This window comes from Nothobranchius furzeri, chromosome 5, assembly GCF_043380555.1.
Source record: "Nothobranchius furzeri strain GRZ-AD chromosome 5, NfurGRZ-RIMD1, whole genome shotgun sequence".
NCBI classification, from domain to species: domain Eukaryota; kingdom Metazoa; phylum Chordata; class Actinopteri; order Cyprinodontiformes; family Nothobranchiidae; genus Nothobranchius; species Nothobranchius furzeri.
The window spans coordinates 40023539-40048554 of record NC_091745.1 but is presented as its reverse complement, the minus strand read 5'-3'; the positions used below and the strand labels follow the sequence as shown (position 1 = coordinate 40048554).

Sequence of the window (25016 nt, the reverse complement as noted above, 5' to 3'; positions counted from 1 at the left end):
GATGGCTGAAACCAGCTCAGAGCTGCAATTTCACCTCCTGTATTTATTTATTTATTGCTTTAATTAATTTCTCTCATTTAAAACGTAAATCATTTTGTTTTCTTTGTAGAAATTAAAACACAAAAATACATAAAAATAAACAAATTATTAACTCTATTCACATATGAGCAATTTTTACTTTCATCAATCGAGGGAGCCCCCCCCAAACCTTTAGATCCACCACTGCTCCTATCACACAGACATTTAACATCTCGTAATGTAAATGTTGACCAGAGCAACACACACACACACGCACACACGCACACACGCACACACACACACACACACACACACACACACACACACCCACCCACACACACACCAAACTGGAGAAAAGGCTGTTTATGGTGCTGGGTTGGGGGAAACCCCACTCAGCCCAGCAGCATGGAGTCTGCTGGTCATGCCCTCCATTAAACTCTGGGAGCAGAAAGAATACCAGCTATTCTGCTGCGATGGTGAGGCTCTGCCAACAACAGCAGCAGCTAAAGAGAGGGAAGGGAAGCCTGGCGACAGCCAACAACCTAAAATACATCTTACATAGAAAGAAGAAATCAAGCAACACATTTAGGTCCAGTCTAAAATAACCTTGATGTTTACCAGAAGGCTTTTTGTGGACTGGCTGGACCACAGGTCCTTTATTTCTGACTGAACTGTCCTCTATGAAAACTTTTCCTCCTCAGGACCAATCCACTCTCAGCTGTAAACACTCAGTCTGTGCTCAGTGTGTTTAATTATGGGATGTGAACCACATCTACAACACTCCCTGTTGTATGACAGAACAAACCATGACAAAATCTTATGCAACTGCAGAATAAGCTGTGTCCATTCAGCAGCTGGCTGCTGTTTAATAGCAGGTGTTTCTCAGCACTTTTAAAAATATCCACTTAAGAAAAGCAGCAGCAAAAAGTCAGAGGTTGCTTTTCACTTTTTTTAACTTTAAATATTGCTGTCGGTTTCACACTACACAGTAATATCATGTTTTGTTGCTAAATGAATGCAGGAACTATTTATTTTGCCCAGGACCAACGCAGCAACTACCCAGTCGCATGGCTTTAATGTCCTTTCTTCAGCAGTCTGAAAGTGTGTGAAGGTACATGTTGTCTGCACTTAAACCAAGATGCATCTTTAGGGCTTTAGCTGGAAATTGTGGAATAATTAGCCATCCATCCATTTTTGTCCGCTTATCCGGAATCGGGTCATGGGGGCAGCAGCCTAAGAAGAGAGGCTCCTCCGGGGGAATCCCACGGCATTCCCTGGCCAGCTGAGAGACGTAGTCCTTCCAGCGTGTCCTGGGTCATCCTTTAGGTCTCCTCCTGGTAGGACGTGCCCAGAAAACCTCACCAGGGAGGTGTACAGGAGGCATCCTGACCAGATGCCTGAGCCACCTCAGCTGGCTCCTCTCGATGTGGAGGAGCAGCAGATCTACTCCGAGCCCCTCCCAGAGGACCGAGCTTCTCATCCTATCTCTAAAGGAGAGCCCAGACACCCTGTGGAGAAAACTCATTTCGGTGGTTGTATCAGCGATCTCATTCTTTCTGTCACTACCCAAAGCTCGTGACCATAGGCGGGAGTAGGAACGTAGATGGACTGGTAAATGGAGAGCTTCGCCTTCTGGCTCACCACAACAGACCGCTACAACGCCCACATCACTGCAGGCGCAGCACCAATCCGTCTGTCAAGTTCACGCTCCGCTCATGAACAAGACTCCGAGATACTTAAAGTCCCCGACTTGGAGCAGGACCTCGTCCCCGACCTGGAAAAGGCATTCTACCCTTTCAGACTCGAGACCGTGGTCTCAGATTTAGAGAAGCTGCTCCTTAAGAACTTCAGCATAAATGCTAATGTAGGTCATGCCCATGTTAATACTGTGTTGAGAGCTAAATCGTGGTTATTGTCCGTTTAAAACAGCGTTAGTTTAATATGCATAATGTAAAAAACAAGTAACTGGTTTAATAACTGATTATTTTGGTGTTAAAGATGAGCCTATACTCATAAGTAACTTTAGGTTTAGATCCTTCTGTACGGAGCTAGGATTGGGACAATATTACATGTAACTTGTAACATGCTTTGTAACTGTAACTTTCATTTTGTAATTTGCAGAAAATAAATCTATGTAAAAGTTTCAAGCCATAACTCTCAGAACACACACCTCAGTCTATAGTTGCATAACTCACACACAGTCCAGCTCATGAGCCTCCCTGATTAGGTCTATTCAGGGGTTCTGGAGAAGAGGGTCTGTCACATAGTCAAACCTCAGATTCAGGAGAGCTGAGCCGGCCGATCTACGTTCCTACCCTCACCTGTAGTCATGAGCTTTGGGTAGTGACCGAAAGAACGACATCACGGATACAAGCGGCCAAAATGAGTTTTCTCCGCAGGGTGGCTGGGCTCTCCCTTAGAGATAGGGTGAGAAGCTCGGTCTCCGGGGAGGGGCTCGGAGTAGATCCGCTGCTTACCCACATCGAGAGGAGCCAGTTGAGGTGGCTCGGGCATCTGGTTAAGATGCCTCATGGATGCATCCCTGAAGAGGTTTTCTGGGCATGTCCAACTGGGAGGAGACCTAAAGGGAAACCCAGGACACGGTGGAGGAACTATGTCTCTCGGATGGCCAGGGAACGCCCAAGTGACTGGGGAGAAGGAAGTCTGGGCCTCTCGGCTTAGGCTGCTGCCCCCGCGAACCAACTCCTTACAAGCAGAAGAAAATGGATAGATACATTATTCATAATCATTACACAAACATCCACTTTAAACAAACAGTTGCTTTGATGACTGTGAGAAATCATTTATAAAACACAACTGCCCACACAAAAGCTCTGCAGAGTCGTGGTTTAAAACTGGACCTGCAAAGAGAGATAGGGATGATGAATTCACAGAATTCTGCTGTGTGCAAGACTTACTAGCTGCGTTTTTCTGCGTTTGCGTGAAGAAAATGCAGAAGGACTTCAAGGGCTGGAAATGCATGAGAGAAAAGGAACTCAGAAAGGGTTCAGAGTGAAAGCAGGAGAATCATGCTCAGAGTAAGCAGAAGTGGGAAAGCTGCCAAAGAGCAGGAGGCAGCACGAGGAAAGGAAAGAGTACAGAAATGTAGACAGACGGGAGGAAGGAACTCTTTATGGAGGTAAATGCACTTCCTCAGTGAGTGCAGCATCTAGTATTCGGCAGAAACCTTTGTCACTTTCAATCAGTTGTGCGTTAAAACACGAACACAAACCTTGGTGTGCTACGAATCAGAGAGCAACCCACAAAGCTGCAGCGGTTCCATAAAACACACGTCCTGCTTACGTGAAAAACAAACCAACACATGCACTCACCGGATCCTGTGTGCATCTTTTTGATTTATAATTAGTATAATTTAGAGCATCACAAACAGAAGTTGGGAACAATTTCTATTTGTGGTGAAAAATTACTTTAAAACACCTTTGTGCTCTAACGAGTCACGTCGAGACAACCGAATAAAAACATCTGAGGACTAGGGCTGGACGATAGAGAAAAATCAATAACAAATGTTTTATATTGATCCATATCGATAATTATAGAAAAATATTAAAACATTTGTAGAACATATATTGCACGTGCAGCCCTGGCATTTTGTTTTTGGTAGTTTTATTTTTTCTGCGCCTCTTCTCGCTGAGACATCTTGATGCCTGATGCTCGGTTTTGGCTTGAGAAGGGGAGGACCTGGTGACGAGTCTGTGGTTTTGATTGGTTAGGAGTAAATAGCAAGTCTAGTATGCTGCTACCTGATAGGTTATAATGAAAAAGGAAACTTTTTTATCAAAGTTTTATCAACCCATTTTTTTCCTATCGCACCACATAGATATATTGAACTATTGAACTATCGTCCGGCCCTGCTGAGGACCGATCTGTCCAGAAGCAACGGGATTGTCGTAAACGTCCTCCTGTGTAGCCTGATGGTGACATCTGCCTCTGCTTGGGATTAAAGTACAAAAACAACTGCACATCTATGTAAAGATGTAAAACCGTAGGTCATTCATCCCCTCTGCAGCAAGAGTGCATAAGTCCTCAGTTTAACTGGTACTAGCATTATCCTGGTACACATTAACATCAACGCAATACTCAGTATGTGTTCAATACTTGTGCAACACTGGATGTAAAAAATCCACGTTTTCTTCTTATTCGTTGTTTAGAGTGGTTGAAGAAGGTGACGATAACAGCTTCCTGCCGTGTGTTTACCTGTACTCTTATTTTCTTCTTCCTTTTCTCTAAGTGGACTTCCCCACTGTGGGACTAATAAAGTCAAATCTATTCTATTCTATTCTGAAGAAACTGTCTGATGTTATGTAGTCTATAAATACCCAATGTGTATTTTTTAATTGAATTATTTAGTCAGATTTAGTTTAGTTTAGTTTTAGTGGCATACAAACATAGTGATTTATTTCAGTAATGCCATTCAAAAAGTGAAACTTGTATGTTAGACTGATTCATCACAAACTGACTGATATTTCAAATGTTTAATTCTTTAATTTTGATGATTATAACTGACAACTAATGAAAATCCCAAATTCAGTATCTCAGAATATTAGAATACTGTAGATAAGTTCAATACTGAAGACCTCTGGTGCTACACTGTAATCAGCTAATTAACTCAAAAAAGTTCCACTAGCTGTCACACACACTACAGGCCCTTCTCAAAACATTAGCATATTGTCTTCGTCTTCGTCTTCGTCTTCCTCCGCTTATCCGGGTCCGGGTCGCGGGGGCAGCATCCCAATTAGGGAGCTCCAGGCCGTCCTCTCCCCGGCCTTGTCCACCAGCTCCTCCGGCAGGACCCCAAGGCGTTCCCGGACCAGATTGGAGATGTAACCTCTCCAACGTGTCCTGGGTCGACCCGGGGGCCTTCTGCCGGCAGGACATGCCCGAAACACCTCCCCGGGGAGGCGTCCAGGAGGCATCCTGACCAGATGCCCAAACCACCTCAACTGGCTCCTTTCGATCCGGAGGAGCAGCGGTTCTACTCCGAGTCCCTCCCGAATGTCCGAGCTCCTCACCCTATCTCTAAGGCTGAGCCCGGCCACCCTATGGAGGAAACTCATTTCGGCCGCTTGTATCCGCGATCTCGTTCTTTCGGTCATTACCCAAACCTCATGACCATAGGTGAGGATTGGGACGTAGATCGACCGGTAAATCGAGAGCCTGGCTTTCTGGCTCAGCTCCCTCTTCCCCACGACAGATCGGCTCAGCGTCCGCATCACTGCAGACGCCGAACCAATCCGCCTGTCGATCTCCCGATCCCTCCTACCCTCACTCGTGAACAAGACCCCGAGATACTTAAACTCCTCCACTTGAGGTAGGACCTCTCCCCCGACCCGGAGGTGGCAAGCCACCCTTTTCCGGTCGAGAACCATGGTCTCAGATTTGGAGGTGCTGATCCTCATCCCAGCCGCTTCACATTCGGCCGCGAACCTACCCAGCAAGAGCTGAAGGTCAGAGCTGGATGAAGCTAGGAGGACCACATCATCCGCAAAAAGCAGAGACGAGATTCTCCTGCCACCAAACTCGACACACTCCACACCACGGCTGCGTCTAGAAATTCTGTCCATAAAAGTGATGAACAGAACCGGTGACAAAGGGCAGCCCTGGCGGAGTCCAACCCTCACTGGGAACAGGTCCGACTTACTACCGGCTATGCGGACCAAACTCACGCTCCTCTGGTAAAGGGACTGAATGGCCCTTAACAGAAAGCCACCCACCCCATACTCCTGGAGCGTCCCCCACAGGGTGCCCCTGGGGACACGGTCATAAGCCTTCTCCAAATCCACAAAGCACATGTGGATTGGTTGGGCAAACTCCCATGCCCCCTCCATCACCCTTGCAAGGGTATAGAGCTGGTCCACAGTTCCACGGCCAGGACGAAAACCACATTGCTCCTCCTCTATCTGAGATTCAACTATCGATCGGACCCTCCTCTCCAGTACCTTGGCGTAGACCTTTCCAGGGAGGCTGAGGAGTGTGATCCCCCTATAGTTGGAACACACCCTCAGGTCACCCTTCTTAAAGATGGGGACCACCACCCCGGTCTGCCACTCCCTAGGAACTGCCCCCGATGACCACGCAATGTTGTAGAGACGTGTCAACCATGACAGCCCTACAACATCCATAGCCTTGAGATACCCAGGACGAACCTCATCCGCCCCCGGGGCTCCGCCGCTGTGTAGTTGTTTGACTACCTCAGCAACTTCTGCCCCCGAGATCGGACAGTCCATCCCCAGGCCTCCCAGCTCTGGTTCCTCCTCGGAATGCGCATTGGTGGGATTGAGGAGCTCCTCAAAGTATTCCTTCCACCGTCCGACTATAGCCTCAGTTGACGTCAGCAGCTCCCCATCCCCACTGTAAACAGTGTGAGCGAGTTGCTGCCTTCCTCTCCTGAGGCGCCGGACAGTTTGCCAGAACCTCTTTGGAGCCGATCGATAGTCTTTCTCCATGGCCTCACCAAACTCCTCCCACGCCCGAGATTTTGCCTCGGCAACTGCCACTGCTGCACCCCGCTTGGCTATCCTCCTTGAACCGTCACCTTATCGTGGTGGAGGAGTTTGAGTGCCCTAATGATCCTAGGAGCTATGTTGTCTGGGGCACTTAGTGCCCCTGGTAGGGTCTCCCATGACAAATTGGTCTTAGGTGAAGGGTGAGACAAAGAACGGTTCGAAGGATCTTTCATGGCGGTTAAAACGAAGAGTCGGAGTACCCGGCCCGGAGGGTTACCGGGGTCCCACCCTGGAGCCAGGCCTGGGGTTGGGGCCCGTGAGCGAGCGCCTGGTGGCCGGGCTTTCGCCCATGGGGCCCGGCCGGGCCCAGCCCGAACCGGATACATGGGCTCGTCCAACTGTGGACCCACCACCCGCAGGAGGAACATGAAGGGTCCGGTGCAATGCGAATCGGGTGGCAGACCAAGGCGGGAGCCTTGGCGGTCCAATCCCCGGACAAGAAAACTAGTTTTTTTTTTAGCATATTGTGATGAAGTTTATTATTGTCTGTAATGTACTGATAAGCATTATATTATATTATTATATTCATATATATTAGATTCATTACACACAACTGAAGTAGTTCAAGCATTTTATTGTTTCTAATATTGATGATTTTGGCATACAGCTCATGAAAACCCAAAATTCCTATCTCGAAAAATTAGCATTTCATGACAAGGTTCTCTAAACGAGCTATTAACCTAATCATCTGAATCAACTAATTAACTCTAAACACCTGCAAAAGATTCCTGAGGCGTTTAAAAACTCCCAGCCTGGTTCATTACTCAAAACCACAATCATGGGTAAGACTGCCGACCTGACTGCTGTCCAGAAGGCCATCATTGACACCCTCAAGCAAGAGGGTAAGACACAGAAAGACATTTCTGAACGAATAGGCTGTTCCCAGAGTGCTGTATCAAGGCACCTCAGTGGGAAGTCTGTGGGAAGGAAAAAGTGGCAGAAAACGCTGCACAATGAGAAGAGGTGACCAAGCCCTGAGGAAGACTGTGGAGAAGGACCGATTCCAGACCTTGGGGGACCTGCGGAAGCAGTGGACTGAGTCTGGAGTAGAAACATCCAGAGCCACCGTGTACAGGCGTGTGCAGGAAATGGGCTACAGGTGCCGCATTCCCCAGGTCAAGCCACCTTTGAACCAGAAACAGCGGCAGAAGCGCCTGACCTGGGCTACAGAGAAGCAGCACTGGACTGTTGCTCAGTGGTCCAAAGTACTTTTTTCAGATGAAAGCAAATTTTACATGTCATTCGGAAATCAAGGTGCCAGAGTCTGGAGGAAGACTGGGCAGAGGGAAATGCCAAAATGCCTGAAGTCCAGTGTCAAGTACCCACAGTCAGTGATGGTCTGGGGCGCCATGTCAGCTTCTGGTGTTGGTCCACTGTGTTTTATCAAGGGCAGGGTCAATGCAGCTAGCTATCAGGAGATTTTGGAGCACTTCATGCTTCCATTTGCTGAAAAGCTTTATGGAGATGAAGATTTCATTTTTCAGCACGACCTGGAACCTGCTCACAGTGCCAAAACCACTGCTAAATGGTTTACTGACCATGGTATTACTGTGCTCAATTGGCCTGCCAGCTCTCCTGACCTGAACCCCGTAGAGAATCTGTGGGATATTGTGAAGAGAAAGTTGAGAGACGCAAGACCCAACACTCTGGATGAGCTTAAAGCCGCTATTGAAGCATCCTGGGCCTCCATAACACCTCAGCAGTGCCACAGGCTGATTGCCTCCATGCCACGCCACATTGAAGCAGTCATTTCTGCAAAAGGACTCCCGACCAAGTATTGAGTGCATAACTGAACATAATTATTTGAAGGTCGACTTTTTTTGTATTAAAAACACTTTCCTTTTATTGGTTGGATGAAATATGCAAATTTTTTTAGATAGGAATTTTGGGTTTTCATGAGCTGTACGCCAAAATCATCAATATTGGAAACAATGAAAGGCTTGAACTACTTCAGTTGTGTGTAATGAATCTAATATGTTTATCAGTACATTACAGACAATAATGAACTTCATCACAATACGCTAATTTTCTGAGAAGGACCTGTAGTGTGTGTGACATTTGTTCTCCGCACTCTGCAGACACAGCCGTGCTCGGGAACCATTTGGTGGTTTACCCAGACTGATGGACGCCACGCCGCGTTGCTGCAGGAATCAGGCCAAAGGAGCCCCAACTAAATACTGAGTGCTTTACATGTTCATTATTTTAATCTTTATACTTTTCAGTGGACCAACATTTCTGAAATGATGTGTTTTGGTTTGGTCTAATTTAAAATAGTCTAATTTTTTGAGACACTGAATTTGGGATTTTATTAGTTGTCGGTTAAAATCATCAAAATGAAGTAAATATGTGAAATATCAGCTTGTGTGTGAACACAATGGAATTACTTAAATAAATCTACTCTGTCATGATATTCTAACGCATTTGTGGACATTTTTTGGGCTTTAGTTTTATGTTTGTTTTTGAATAATGACAACCACACCTAAAACATGTTTGTAGCCTCGAAGTGAAGACCGACTACAAGTTCATCTAGCCACAGTCCATTGTGGCCTCAGCAGGTAGCTGAAGAGTTTTGTGTCTTGGCAATCACAATGTTCTATGTTTGTTGGGCCGGCTTAGCACTAGATCTGTGATGGAGGAAAACAAAAACACAGTCCAAGAGGAAGCAGATGCATCCTTTTTCTAAATAAAGATAGTAGCTCTATCTGCTCTTGACACAAAGAAAAGTCTAAACAGTCCAAAGTTGTTGCCAAAGCCATTTCATTTTTGTTGTTCCGCTCCATCGCATCATCCCACCCAACAAACCAATAGAGCGCTGTGATTGGTTAAACACAATACTGCTCAGGCCAATGGTAGGCCTGCTGAGGCTCCTAGGGATCGTGGCTGGACCGACATGCAGAGCAAAATCATTTTGCTTCAGCTCCGGTCCATTTAGACTTCTAGGCTTCATGATTCGTCCATCAGTTCATGAAACACTCTTGTTTTCCATTCAGTGTCCTAAATTAGAAAGGCTTTGAAATCAAAAACTGGATTTAGATCTGTTTTCAGTTTAGTTTGAATAAAAATACTAATTTGGCTTCATAAAAACACACACACACACACACACACACACACACACACACACACACACACACACACACACACACACACACACATTCATGGCAGCAGTGAGGATAAAAACTTGGCTTCGAGTACAAATGAAGTCCCTCCGGGCCCTACTACCTCCCATCTGCTCCTCTAACTCTCAATGCTCTCTTGTCAGCTCTCCGCGGTTGTTGTTTTTGTCACCTTGTGTAGAAGCAATTGTGTAATGAGGCGCAGCCATAATTTAAAAAATCCATATCAACAAAAAAGAAGGCATGTCAGCCTTGCAGCTCTTACCCTCCTTCGAAGATGCGGACCCGAGAAGGCTCGCCTTGTTTGGAGGTGGAAGGAACCTCTTCCTCTCTTGTTTCTTTATATTCCTCCTTCTTGTGCTTCTCCTCATCCTTTACTTCAGTCACGGTGCTTGGTGGGGTGGAACATACCTACACTCAAGACAAATTCACAACAACTTAATATGAATTGCTGAGTTTGGTTCTAACGTTATAATTCAACAAATATTGTGTCGTTCACTGACTCAACAGTGGTGTGTTTGTTAAATGACATAAATACTGTTTATGTTTACCTCTGAAATACGGAGTTCCTGGCTGCGTCCAGCTGCCGGTTTCCCTCTGTCCAGCGACGGAGCAGTGGCCATGGTGTACGTCTCAGAGCTGTGCTTCTGTTTAGAGCACAGCAGCGATAGGGCCACCTTGGTGCTGATGCCTGGTAAGTTGGGGTTGTGGGCGCTGATGCTCCATGTGGAATAGACTGCGGTATGAGGGTCTCTCTGGGCTGATGGGTTGGGCTTGACGTACTTTAGATAGCACCAGTTGACTGATGTGGAAGTGTGAAGGCTGGGGTATGAAGATGTACCTGATCCCTCCACACACTCACCTTCAGTTTGAACCTTTCCCTTTAGTTGACTTGTTCTATCGGCTGACTTCTTCTCTCCTCCTTTATCGTCCCTGTTATTTTTGCTTTGGTCCTTTTCTTCCTCTAATTTGACAGCTGTCACTTCTACCCTTTCTTGATGCTTCTCGTCTCTTTCTTCTCGCGTCTTCCATGAAGATTTGCTCCGGTCCTCCTGCCTCGTCTTTGGTTCTGCCTCTTCCTCTCCTCTTTTGTATTGCTCCCCCTCCCCCTCCCCCTCCTCTTTGACTCTTTTCTGGTGGCGCTGAGCCTCAGTACTGAGCTCCAGGCTGGCTGCAGGAGACAGCATACGTTTGCTACCTCCAGGTCCCAATGGGCCGTATGCCTCCTCTGAACCGGAGGCTAGCTCCTTTGGCAGAGACAGGGGAAGAAGGCTCCGAATGTCTGCTGAAGGAACCTTCAAGTAAGTTTCTTGCAGCTGGTCTCGTTCTATTTGGCTCACGATGATCATAGTTGTGCAAGACGTTGGTTCCTGTGAGCGGGTGGACGCCAGAATCTGGGACAGGGTTGTATACATGGCACTGGCAAAGGTAGGTCTATGAGTCTGGAGGCGCACCGGCACCACAAGCGATACCACCGGTGTAAGCTGTGCCAGGCACGTGGTAATGACTGGCTGTTGGTGGTGGTAGGAAACGGTCACAAGGGATTGCTGTGAAAGTGCAGAGGACAGGGAAGAACCAGGTGGTCTTGCCCCTGAAGAGGATTGGGGTGGAACGTCTGTAGAAAATCGTGAAGTAACAGGAAAGTACAGGGCCTGGTTTACTCTAGCCTTGGAGACTGGGAGAGGAACTAGAGGCGGGAGCTGATGTAGGGGGATTCTCAACCGTTCTGGCATGCGGATCTGAGCTGAGTGTATAGGCGGAGATCCTGTGTGGGACTGTAGGAAGGCTCCGGGAATGAGCTGGGTGGACAGTACTTCGGATATGGCTGTTGTGACAGGAAGGAGCTGTGAAAGTGTTCCTCTTGGGAAGGCATGATGGCCTCTGGGCTGCACATCCTGACAGGGTGGGAAGATCTGTGGCTGTAAAAGCTGCAGTGCCTTCCCTGAGGTTTCGGGGTAGAACTGGGAGCTTACTTCAGCTGGGTAGAGGGGATGGCTAGAGTGTGAAGGACCTGGCTCTGGACTTTCAGTAGTTCTGGACAACTGACTAATGGTTGCTCCAATCTCCTGCTCTGGTTCACCTAAAGTGGCCTGCTTTACGAGAAGAAACTTTCTCCTTTCTTTCCAGGAGGATGTTTGCTGCTGCGACGACAGCGACCCGTAGTCAAAGGATTTACTTCTGGTCTCTGCGATCTGTTCTGTCTGCTGTGGGCTGGCTGGAGTCTGCTCAGAGGCTGAACGCCTCATCTCCTTGTGGCTTTGTTGGTGGTGGTGAGAAGCAGATGGCACCATCAACATCTGGGAGCTCTGGCTGCCTGATGCCCACACAGCTGGTTCTGATCGCACCGTGTCCTCAAACGAAGTAGAAATGTTGCTTTCTTGGCTTGGGCTACGCGGCATCGACAGAGACTCAAAGCTGGACTCTCCAGAGGACTGGGAAGCTTCTGCCAGGCGAAGTCTTTTCTTCTTTGGTGGCAGCTTCTCTGCAGGTAGTTGGGCCAGAGTTTGGCTACGCTGAGGCCACTGGAACTCTTCGACTTTTTCTGGCCCCTATAACAGAAATATATCACAACTTTGACTCTTGAACACAAAGAGAGGAAAGAGAAAGCTACACTAAGTTGAAAATACCTTGGCTGAGGACGCTCTTACTGGGGGCGACACTGATGGCATGTCAGCATCAAGCTCTTCGGTAACAAAGATCTCCGGCACTTGGATGTTTGGCTGGCGGATGAGGCGTGATGTGGAGGGTGACGGTTTGGGCTCAGGTTGTGTTTGTCGACTGTCTCGGAGGTCTGGTGCCTTGCTTTCCATAGATGTAGTCTCCTGTTTCTCAAAAGAGCTAGTGTGCTGGATGACAGACACGCCCTTCCTGTCCTGCTGCTGCTTCTTTGGCTCAGTCTGAAAAGTAACACCTAGAGACAAACAAACAGAAAACCCACATAAGTTCCACCATACTTCAGCGCTCCAGGCGTTTATAATGTACTTTTTTAGCTCATAAATGTAACTTGTGAAAATGTTATTTCATACCATTATGTATCTATGTTGGAACTGGTTATCTGTGTGTTTTCTTGTTTAAAGTTAACGGTGTGTATTTTCCCTGGCTATAGGGGGCAGTACATACGAATGTCTGATGGCAAAGGGTCAAAAATCCCTGGGAGCGCAACCTCCGGAAAAATGGCAAGCCCACCAGACGCCCTGTAACTGTTTGTTACACAAATCAGTAAATGCATTTTGTCCTCACGGGCTTCCGTAGAAGGAAGCACGGCGTCGCCCAGAGACTTAGACCCGCTCCCGTGTATTTTGTGGTTATATGTTACAAAGCTGCCAATATTTTTCAACAACTGGGCATCATTTATTTCATTTTCGACGTTTTGATGGATGTTTCCAGATTAGTGGTAAAGACTACACGCTATCTCTTTCAGATGCGCTCTTAGAGGAAAAACGTTTGTTTCACAAAACAAAACAATGAATGTATCTGCTACTGTAACGATATAAAACAAACCTGAGGGGGCTTGGCTGTGCTCCGGTCTGATGTTTGAAGAGCTGGGTATGATTCCAGGGCTGGGAGGATCTTCCTCCAGACTTTCCTCTTTCCTCCTCTTCCTCACAGCCATAGCAAGTGCTTGGAACCTGGAGTGCATCAGCAGTGGACGACTGTCTCTGCTGGTTTTGCTCACATCCACGCCTTCCTGTTCCTGTCCGGGGCAGATACCTTTGTGAACCTCATAGGCTTCACCGTGCTGAAAACAGGCCCCGCATACTCCACATTCAAACAGGTTTGGACTCTTCTGGTGCTGCTGCTCGGTTGATTCGGTGACTCTGGCTGAGGGAGACAAGGATGCTGGACTCGCCTCCTCCAGCATTAACTCGGCTCCCAGGGGAACCTCTATGGCAGGCTGGCGTCTGAGCATACGATGAGCACCCCTCATCTCTGCTACCACTGCTTGCTGCTCATCAAATGACTGGCTGAGGTAACCTCTTTGAGACATAGCAATTGAGTTGAAAGTTTCGTCTTGGCTGGTGGATGATGGCAATGAGCGGCTTCTGTGAAGAGGCATTGTTGACAGCTCCTGCATACCTGGTGGATCTGCTTCAGGGTTCTGAAGGTGTCTCAAACCACTGGGACCTGCTGCTTCTGTTTTAGGATCAAACGTGTAAGGGTCTTTAGGGGCGATGAATTTGGGTGACTCCATACTGCTCTTCCTAGAGAGGGAGGAACGTCGAGGCTTGACACTGTCAATCTCACTCGTGTCTACCACTGCTTCATTGATCGTGATGAGCTTGGTGATGTGTTCTATGACTTGTGTTTTGGGCACAGCAAAGGGGACGCTTTTCTCTTCAGGTCCCAAAGACGAGGAATGTGACGAATGAAGCTGCTGCTGGTGGGGACTGCGCTGCTGCCCTCCCAGCCTTCCGTACTTCCCTAGAATAATTTCTGCATATGTTTTGGCGCTCGAACTGGGCGGACTGACTTGGGATAGGTCAGTGCTGCCCGAGCCAGAGAAATAGCCCGACTCTGTGCTGCCCTTGCTACCAGGGCCAAGGGAAGAGGAGGAGGTGGAAAGGGAGGAAGGAGGGTCATCTGGGGATGCCAATGGGCCACGTTTCCTTTCACTAAGCCTCAGTGCCAGTCTTTGCTTGACAGCCTGAGAATCTTCAGGCCTCTGGCTCTTCTCTGAGCCTCCCAGCCGCTCCTTACCTCCCTTCTTCTGCTGTCGAAGAATCACCTTAGCTGAGGACTTTCTGTGCTGTCCTGTCTCTTCTTCAGACTCCGTACTTTCTCCCTCTGTGTGCTCTTCGTGGTCTTCTCCAACACTACTACCCTCCGGTCCACTCAAACTTGGCTCATCGTGACTGGATGCCATACCTTCTTTAATGCGGTGGGCATGGGATTTGCGGTGCTTGTAAAGGTTGCTCTTGGTCTTGAAAGAAAAGCCACAAGGACCACAAGGGTAGGGTCGTTCTCCTGTGTGAGAGCGAATGTGTTTCTCAAGAACACTTGGCTTGGCACATGGACGACCACAATAAGAGCACACATACTTCCCTGGTTTTTGTGGTTTCTTCTCTCCTTTTCTGGGTGAGCTGAGACCTTCTAGACCCTCTTGACTGGAATGAGATGGTACTCCATGACCATGATCACCCTGGGTGGAGGAAGTAGAGGGGTGGGATGGAGATGCCGAAGAACTCATGGAGAAAAAACTGCCTCCTGAGGGTCCTGGGGTGTCTGAATGCAGCCATGCTGCTGCTTGCTGCTGCTGTAATCGAAGCAGGTCGGTACGTTTGGGCTGGTGGTTCTGTAAGCGACCCAGAGCTCTGTGAACAGGACGAGGATTGGGAGGCTGCTGGGGCTGCTGAGGTGGACAAGATCCTAATGAAGATTCAGCTGTTACATGCTGCAGCTCTTGCCTTCCAGAGCGCTCCCCATTAGCCGGATGGCTGGGCTCAGCCTCCATAGAGTGGGGAGGAGACCTCACAGACACGTAACTGAAGGCTCTCGGAGCCTCATTGGTCCAACCGCATGACAACAGAAAGGTCAGAGGCAGGGGAACGTTGACAGACCAAACTTAAAATCACAAAGGAGGACCTTTTTCAGAATGGCATAAGAGTTATTCAAGTGGACTGAATGAGACATCGTTAAAAGATGCCGTGGAGCTGCAGAGGAGCAGGTAAACATGAAGGCTGTTTCTGAGCACAGCCGCTAAGCGTCCGTTGAGCCATTCTAACACTCCTCCCAAGGTCTCCTCTACATCTCCTTTGTTGGTGTCTTCATGGAGTGGCTGTTCGGCTTCAGAGTGGGTCTAGAAGAAATAAAAAATATAAAAGAGGAAACATGTCAGTGGATTTATCACAACAAACTATTGATGAGCATTGTAAACACACAGCAAGAACGCACAACGCATAGAGTAAAATTATTGTTTTAAACGTGAGTTAAAACTGAATATTTTAGATTGATGTCGGTGTACATTTCTAAACAGAAGTTCTTCCATTGGTAGGTACACCACCACGCTTAAAAAAAGGCGGGACAAGTGGGGGAGTAGAGGGAGGTGGAGTGTACAGTCGGTAAAGACGGCTCTCCCTTGCCCTGCCTCCAACATGCCTCCATCTAAAAAGGCTATGTTATCCAGAGTTATCTCTGTAGTTATGCTGCTATAGGCTTAGACTGCTGGAGGATGCACTGACCACTTTCCACACTCGACTACTTTCTTCTACAATCTGCTCTTTAACTGTAATATTTCCTGCCATTTCAGTTGTTTATTTTATCTCTAAGTATTTTTCTCCCCAGAAGAAGCTACAACGATGTTCTGCTGAGCTGTGGTGGCCTCATAGAGGGGGCCATCGGCTAGCACACTGCTGCTAACCACTTAAACATTCTCCCTCTCCTGATAATAACACTTTACTTTCCTTGACGTTGAATGTGCTACTACTAGTTTATCAGTTTAATTAACTGTAAATCCACTCAAAGACAATAAAGTTTATCTCTTACTAAATAGAATATTTACTAAGAAATCACAACGTAGCGTGATCTCCGGCTCTCATTGGAGCAGTTCACAGCCGAGTGAAGCAGCTGGGATGAGAATCAGCTTCTCTAAGACCATGGTCTCTCAAGATAAAAATCACGAGGTGCTTCACAAAAACAAAAACAAAAACAAAAAATAAAGTATAAAAAGATTTTAACAATGATTAAAATATGTTTAAAAGGAGAAAAGAAAAGGGAGAGAGAAAATGAATAGGAAAGAGGGAAATCAGTGGATCCCAGGAAAGGCAGAATAAGAACAGAATAAGGAGAGGGTGGTGATGAAGGTCACGTGAAAGCCAGCTTGAACAGGTGAGTTTTCAGCTTCTTTTTGAAGAAGACCACTGAGTCCACTGATCGGGATAGATAGGGTGAGAAGCTCTGTCATCTGGGAGGGACCTGCTGCTCCTCCACATTGAGAGGAGCCAGTTGAGGTGGCTCGGGCATCTGGCCAGGATGCCTCCTGGACACCTCCCTGGTGAGGTTTTCCAGGCACGTCCAACTGGGAGAAGACCTAAAGGAAGACCCAGGAAATGCTGGAGAGACTATGTCTCATGGCTGGTCAGGGAACGCCTTAGGACTCCCCCAGAGGAGCTGGTCCAAGTGGCTGGGGAGAGAGAAGATAGATCCTCCCTGCTTAGGCTGCTGCACCCGCGATCCAACCCTGGATAAATGGAAATGGATGGATGGACAATGTCGCCATTAAAACACTACTTGGTATATATGGTGTGTGTGTGTGTGTGTGTGTGTGCGTGCGTGCGTGCGTGCGTGCGTGTGTGTGTGTGTGTGTGTGTGTGCGCCTGCTCTGTCTTCTCGAACCCCAGTGAGTCGTGGAGGATGGCTGCTTATACTGAGCCAGGATTCTCTGGAGGTTTCTTCCTGTTAAAAGGGAGTTTTCCTCTCCACTGTCACTGCATGCTTGCTTAGTATGAGGATTGCTGTAAAGTCACTGACACTAGTCAGTGACTCGATGCAACCTGCTGGGTTCCTTATATAGGAAACATTTTACTGATTGGCTTAACGACCTGACCTGTATTGGAATGTTTACTGTGTGAAGGTATTTGAGTCGACTCTCGTCGTGACTCGGCGCTTTATAAATAAACTTGAACTGAATAAAAAAATTAAAAAAATACCCAAACCAGAAAGTTGAAGAAAGTCCCAATATTATTTAATAAAATGTATGTGCCAGTACAACAGGGGGCAGCAACATAAATGCTACTTAGCCTTGTTTTTAACATTATTTCTTAAATTGCCTTAAGAAGACAGTAGCTATAAACCATGAAGCCCTCCTCTTCTGACTGAGGAGTAAATCTGACAACTGTTGTAAAGGCTGCCATCATCTGGATGAGACGTGTTTCTGTAACTCAGCACCGAAAACCTATGACCTCGTTCACAAAGTTGCATTAAAGACACAATTCACTGCATTCCCCCCCCCCCCCCCCCCCATTATTGTTGATGATGTACCGTCACGTACATCAGCTTTAAAAGTGCATGATTCAACATGATTAGGTAGCTTTTGTCCCATTGAACTCACTGAGCTAATAACAGCTAGGGCTTACACAGAACCACCGGCTTTTTCTTTAGAGTAAAGATCTGTTTGAAGAGTTTAGGTCAGGATTAGGAGATAATCCCAAAATGGAAACAGAACTGGAAGGAGTTACATCATGGTTTGAGATAATAGACTTGGGTCTACGTTTGTGCTTTTGACAGAGCAGAGAACACTAACCAGCTTAGTGGCCTAGTGGTATGGGTGTCAGCCCTGAGACTGGGAGACCGTGGGTCCATAGTCGGGTCATACCAAACACATTTAAATATGGGACCCTTTGCCTCCTGCCCCCTGCTTGACACCCTGCATTAAGGGGTTTGATTGTGGAGGGTAAACCACCAAATAGTTCCCGAGAGCGGCTCCCCCAGGGGTTAGGGCATGGGTTAAATGCAGAGAACAATTTTCACACACCAGTGTGTGACAACTAATGGGCTTTAACTTTAATTCTAGTCACACTTAACCCTCTGGAGGCAGGTGTTGCAGATTTGCAACGTTAAAACTTACCTGGTTACTCCACACACGTATTTCATGAGCATTTTTAACTCAGAAGTTCCCCTGAAGGACTTAGTTGTTCATCCTTTTATCAAAACCTATTTTAAGCCTGAGAGGGTTAACTGATAGATTAAGAACATGAGAAACCTTTGAGTTACTTACAATCATGACACCTCTTTCACCTCACACATTCAAAATGCTGTAAAACTGCAACACCATCAAAGTTCAAGAAACGTCTCTCAGAGTGATTCAGGAAAAATTGGACACGTTTTGATTCTCTTAGAATTAACAAATCTAAAAAATTCATCTTTTCCAACATGCTGGAAAGTGACTTCTGAAAAGAGTTCGATGTGAACAACAATATTCTTCAAGTTATCAGTTTTCCATTGGCAGAAGGTCCCTCAGCACATAGGAACTACTAAGTCTAATATAAGAGCTTAGCAGGAACCTTTCATGAAACAGGACTAACTTTGAAAAGGGTTGGTGGTGTGACGAGGTGATTGCATCAGCCGCACGTTGTTATTTTTATTTCTTCTTGCGTCAACACTTGTGAAGATATTAGGCAGTGCTGCTTGGCTTGAGATGACAAAATGACTCCATAAATCTATAAAAGTCAAGGTACTGTTGTACCATTGTGAATCAGTACCACGGTGTGGCCAGTAAGATCAGATGAACCATCTCTTCTGTCTGCTTATTTGTCACACCTAAATGTTCCAGATGCATGAATAATTCGCCCAGGGCGAAGCGCCCCAAACCAACCGGGCTCTGTGTGGAAAAGTCACTGACCCTTAAATACACCGTATTGACCCGAATATAATGGGCCATTCCCATCTGAACCGGGTCGGCCTGGGCCGGGTAGCGTAGGTTGTTTACATATCTGGGTGGCCTGGTATTTTTCCGGGCCAACCAAGGCTCATTCTCAGCCCTCTTCTCGAGGGGGTCTGTTTCAGGCTGACCAGGGCCAACACACTCACTGCTGACAGCAAATTCACACCTTCCATTAGAGCAAGCCTCTGATTGGTGGGTAGAATCAGCCCACATGGGCTTAAGGCAAGGATGTGTGGAATCAACCGGGCCAGGCTGGGGCCGACTGGGGCTACCCGGCCCGGGCCGACCCGGTACAGATGGGAATGGCACATTAGACAAGGTTTTTATCATACAAAATAATTTAAAATGTGGGGTTGTCTTATAATCGGGGTTTGAGCATTTACACGCCCAAGACAGCAGAGGTCGCCAGGCTGTGTGTTCTCAACAGCAGAGTGGACCGACAGCGGGGCGAGTTAACAAGCTAAGGCCGAGTTATGAGAGTTTTAAGATGACGGTGGTCAGTTCAGCAGAGGCGTCTAACATTGCATGCATGGAGGCCTTGGATGGCAGTGAGGAGGACGTTCTGGGAGGAGTCAGCAGGTGTAGCGATCTGATGGTACACTGCGACCGCAGCGGCATGAGTGAGTACAGCGAGGCAGAGGGCGTCTGAGTAAAAGCCAGAGGAGTGACCAAGTCACTTCTTTGCAAGTCACAAGTAAATCACAAGTCTTTCCATTCAAGACTCGAGTCGAGTACAAGTCAAAGACAACCAAGTCGAGTCCAAAGTCAATGATGTAGCCACAGCTCCCCTGCGGCGCACTGACACTGGGCCTGCCAAATACTGGCACCACCGGTCCCTCTGTCCACCAAGTGTCTTGCCCAAGGACACAACAGCAGCATTCCCTGGTAGGAGTCAGGATCAAACCTGCAACCTTCTGATTACAACCCGCTCTACCTCCTGAACCACTGCTGTCCCATGTGCTGTCATAATGCAGCAAAGCAGCCCCAGACCATCACACCACCACCCCCATGTCTGACTGTTGCTAACAGGGCTAAATTACACACAGGCCTCCAGAAGAGCCCAGTGAGAATGGCGTAAGGGGATGGGGTGGAGGGGGATCGTCTGTCTGCACCTCCATTAAGGCTCTGTAAGAGCCAAGTGGTGGAGCAGGGTCGGGCAAGTTGTGGGGCGTTACTGTTTGGGCTACAAAAATGCCTTAGTGGGTGTTATTGTAGCATTTCACCAACCAATCAGAATGGGCATCAACACATGTAATTTCCACTGCTGGAGATCTGTCAAAAATAAAAGTCTACACAATATGTCCATAATGCCAGGATCACATTGTGGCAATTTTGGCCGTCGTGCAGATTGTTCATGACACACTGTGAGAACTCCAGAAAGGTGTCACTCTGTACGGCACAAGGTTTCTGAGTCAGACTGCGTGGCGTGTTGCTTCAGCAGGACACGCTACGTGATGAGAGCACCTCCTGAACGCATACGTCACTAAGCAGACCGCTAACCAAAACAAAGCTGAAAAGACAAAAAAGTGCTGCTGTTAACACTTGTTTTTAGAGTCAGCTCATGGCCCCGCTCATCTTCCTCAAAGAGGAAGGATCGTTTTCAAAACCCTTACTTTGGCGCGCTGACGTCGTTAGGTCCGTTTTAGGGGGGCTTCAGCCCCCCTAAAATAATCACAAGCCCCCCTATCATTTTGGTTTATTTTATTTTTTTCAGTTAACTTTTTTTATTTGTTCACATCTACATGCTGAACACAATCATGACACGTGTAATTGGTACATGAGTTTTTTAGTCTGAAACAGAAATAATAATTAATGAATATAGAACTACACCGTCACACACAGGAAGTATCAAGAAAGGACTTCCTCCACTTCCTTAAGCCCGCAGCTTTGTTGACAAGTCAGGGGGCGGGATGATACAGAAAAACCTATATATCGATGAGCAAACCCTGCTCAGCGCTCATGTAAGTCACTCAACATCACATTAGGGTAAGACAGCAACAGCAGCACACCGTTAATATTTCAAGGTTATAGTTCAGACGAGAGAGGAAAATGCTACCGCACCGACATGCTAATGCTAACTCCGCTAGCATGTTTACATGTCGCAAAACATAATGAAAAGCTTTGATGTCAAGTTAAATGGTCGGAAAACTCCCCTGAAGTGACATGATTAACCACCCAGCCAGTTCATTGAGTGACTTAGTGCCACCAACTTGAGAGTACAGTAATGAGTCTGCACAAACAGAACCTGTTCTGCGCTTGTGTGCAGCAGCTGCAGCCCTCTCTATGGGATCAATTCTGCACATGCAAATCTCTCCCTGCTCTCCTCAACAAGTAGCCTCTCCAACAGTCAATCACAGACAGCTCTGTTTTATCCAACCAAAGCATGTCCAGGAAACACTGCTTTACAGAAAAACACCCATTTAACAGCTTATTGAACTGCTTTCTGCTGCTGGTTAGCTACCAGTCACCATCCACTGCCTGCAAGATACTTTGTTGTAATTCATGTGTCATGATTAGGGTGACCATATTTGACTTCCAGAAAAGACACATTGCCTATTCCTAAAACTGTTAAATTGCACTCTTTTCAGTTAAAAATGACTTTTAATTTCAACATATAAAGTGTTTCTTCTCTGTTTGGTTAGACATAAATGATCCCTTGATGTGTAAAAGGAAGTGAACAGTGGAAATGTCCCAGGAAAAGAGGAGGGTTAATCAACCTAATTAAATATAATTATATAAAGTCCTCTTTATCTGAAAAAAGTGCAATTTTCCTGGCAGTATTTCCTGGACATGCTTTGATTGCATAATGGAGAGCTCTCTGATTGGCTGACGGAGAGGCTACATTGCTTTGTAAATTGCAAATTGAGCAACAGCAGGGAGATTTGTGCAGGCAGAGACGGAGTTGAGCATGCAGAGAGAGGGCTGCATACGACGTTGTGCTCTTGCAGATTGATCACTGCACGCTCCAGTTGGTGGCACAAAAATCACTCCACACTAAAAACCTGAATCAGAATCTGGCCGAATGTGTATATTATTGTTGAGGGTCTGACCTCATGAGGAAATTACTATGCAGTGATTTTCTCCAAAATGACTGTGCTTAAATTGCTCTGGAAAGCAAATAATCACATCAACGCCAAGAAACTTCATTTCCCATGATGCTTTGCACACGGAAGCATTGGGTGATGTCACCGCCTAGTACCAGAAACACGTTCTGCGCATGTGCGGGAAGCCGTGGAGCTTTTCCCGCGAACTAAGACCATAAATCTTCAGCAGAGACAAAGAAACCTCGTTCTTTTGCCCAGGATACCTGGCGGTAAGGACACGCTTGTCGAACGCTCCGACTCCCTTGCGCACGCGGAAGCTCTAAGTGCCCAAGTTGAGCCACGAAACCGCTACAAAGCCACTCGAACTCCATCAGGACCTGACTGGGAACGAGCGGAGCTCCATCCAGCTCTCAGAGACGCTGTAAGTTGTCAAACTCAGCACAAAAGAAACTTCGTTCTCTTTGTGTCCAGCCCGTGGAGAAACACTCGTGGAGGTAAACAACGGAGAAAGCATCAAACCGACGGACGACGCCAAACTGCGGAGAAAACACGGAGAACCGTCAAATCAAACAGCTGGGGACGCCTTGCTCTTCTGGTGATCAGAAAACTCATTTTTCTCTCTCCTTTTCTCCTCCCGTTTCCTCTATAGTCCAGAATAAGCAATAAAACCGCGCTATTGCTTAAAAAGTAGCTTCGTGTCTTCCTCTTTCGCTCCCAAAACACGTCCGCCGGGTCATTTTGAATAAATAAACTGCTTATTGATCATTGTTTGGTATCTTTAAATGTTTTCGGCCATGGCCAGGCTGATAAACTAAAAGATATTAACTTGTGATTAATCTTTTGTGTTGTTTCATGATCCTTTGAAATGTTTTGAGTGATTTAAGGTTAAGTTACTACTGATTCTAAGTGCTTTGGAAGTTAAAGTGCATGTTGCCACCCACACTTTAGCCAGACAAAGGGGTCAGCCATCTTGCATACAGACTCCATTTTAGAAACACACACACATACATACACACAAAACACCTTGAACATTATTTTGAATATACATCCTTTTATTATATCACATGGTTATTATTCATTTATGCCACTGTTTATTCATTTGACAAATTGTTAATTAAACATTATAAAATTCAGATTTTCGTCTCCAGTAGCTTTGTTGTGTCAAAGAGAAGTCTCTGCTCCGAGGATTCTACGAACTTCAAGAAAGACTGATAAGAGTTTTGGATTCAATTTTTCCCCGGTTAAAGGGGAATGGTGCCCCGTATATCTAAGAATATCTTAATTAATTAATAAATCAGTAAATATTCCCATATTTACAGAATTTATTGAAGAATCAAAAAGTAAGTTAAAGCTTACGAATTGTTCGCTCCTAATAACCCCAACATTAATTGGTGCCCCGTGTGAGGCACAGAGATTTCTATCCGGCACAAACAAACAAATAAATCCAAAGAGCTTGAATTAAAAATAATCAGTTGTTCAGCCTTGAACCAGCAACAGAGTGGTGCTGATTTCGCTGAGCAGGAAGCTGCATCGAACTCTCACCAGTAACTCAGTGCTTCTTTAAAGGTGCAACGTGTAAATTAATTCTGGTTGACTTTTAGGTTAAAATTCAGTTTTTCCTTAAAGGTGCAACGTGTAATTAATTCTGGTTAACCTTTTAGGTTAAAATTCAGTTCTTCATTAAAGGTGCAGTGTGTAAGTAATTCTGACTAACCCTTTTAGGCTAAAATTAACTGCTAATTTAGCGACTTTAACTCACAGTGGCTATTATAACTAACTGAAACCTTCACTCAAAGACTGATAACACCCTGTTTGCTAATATTCTGAAGGAATAATAGCACATTTAACACTGCAAGTGTTGTAAGACGTTGCTACGGCAACGCACCAGCTTTTGCTAAAATACTGAAAGGAATAGTATTTTAAGCGTCCGTCATGGCATTCCGTGCAATTTAAAACGCTAAAACCTGTGCGCACAAAGGTTAATTTAGTGTTTTCTGCTACAAAGCTAGCAGTTGCTGCCCAAAAGGTGCAGCTTGAGCTATCTGCAGAAGCTCTACTAGGCTATTTTTGGTTCGGTTGTTAAATGGAGGGACAGAGTAGTGAACTGACCAACTCCCAGCAACCAGGTGGCGCTGCGGCCCACGACTATGAACCTGGCCTACTTTCTGGACAAATATTGTCCAAACTGGTCGCGGTTGCTCGAGAACCCGACTACCCTTCTAGGGATTTCACTGAAGAACAGCGTAGCGTCGAGCTAGAAGCTGTAATTGATCAAATAGAAAACCCGGATGGTACAAAACCAATCCAGGTTCACTTAGCTAAGTTAGCCCTGATCCTCTATCAGAGAGGACTCCAACGTGGTCAGAAGATCATGAACCTCCAGAGTATGCTAGCTGAAAAACAGCAAAATGAAAGGCTGATCGAGGAAGACAACACCGATTCTGGGGAAGATGGGGAGAAGACCCCGCCCCCCTCTGCTGATGACAACAGACAGTGGGAAGGGGGGGAAACACCGTGACTCTCTGGACGGACGCACGCCGCAGGGGAGAGATGAAGCTTATCTGTCCCAACCTTCGGCCCTGTTCCCTACACACACTCTAGGGCATTCAGGACCACCTAGGGGCCGAGGGCAGTTCGCCCTCGAACCCCAGGTTGGACCACCACCCTCATCTTCACGGCCTTCTCAATCAGTGAGAAGTCGACCAGCTGAGCGGCATCTCTATTTAGACCGCTCCCCCAGTCCACGAAGGGTGCAAGGTGCCGGCTGGGGTTATGCACAAGCCCAACCTGCACCTCCACCATCCACCCATCCTAGCTACTCCGGTATTTGGCATGCCAGCAACCAGCTGCAGGACAAAGCATCATACGCCAGTCCGTACCCGGACAGAGCGTATTACGCAGAAGCCCCAGTTGAAAGACGCAGGCTGCACTACGCAGA

At 46.7% G+C, this 25016-nt stretch overlaps 1 protein-coding gene across 5 annotated transcripts in view; it reads right to left on the bottom strand.

Annotated features, from left to right (window-relative positions):
* The window catches only part of LOC107395643 (HIVEP zinc finger 3), a 104905-nt gene that overhangs the window by 4506 nt on the left and 75383 nt on the right, over positions 1-25016 (bottom strand). For all 5 annotated transcript variants that reach the window (XM_070550773.1, XM_070550771.1, XM_070550775.1 and 2 more), the window contains 4 exons: positions 13157-15452; positions 12283-12566; positions 10207-12204; positions 9921-10066 (listed from right to left, as the gene is read on the bottom strand). In XM_070550773.1, coding sequence (XP_070406874.1) covers positions 9921-10066; positions 10207-12204; positions 12283-12566; positions 13157-15107 — 4379 coding nt within the window. In that variant the 5' untranslated portion in view covers positions 15108-15452. The remainder of the gene's footprint in view (positions 1-9920; positions 10067-10206; positions 12205-12282; positions 12567-13156; positions 15453-25016) is intronic.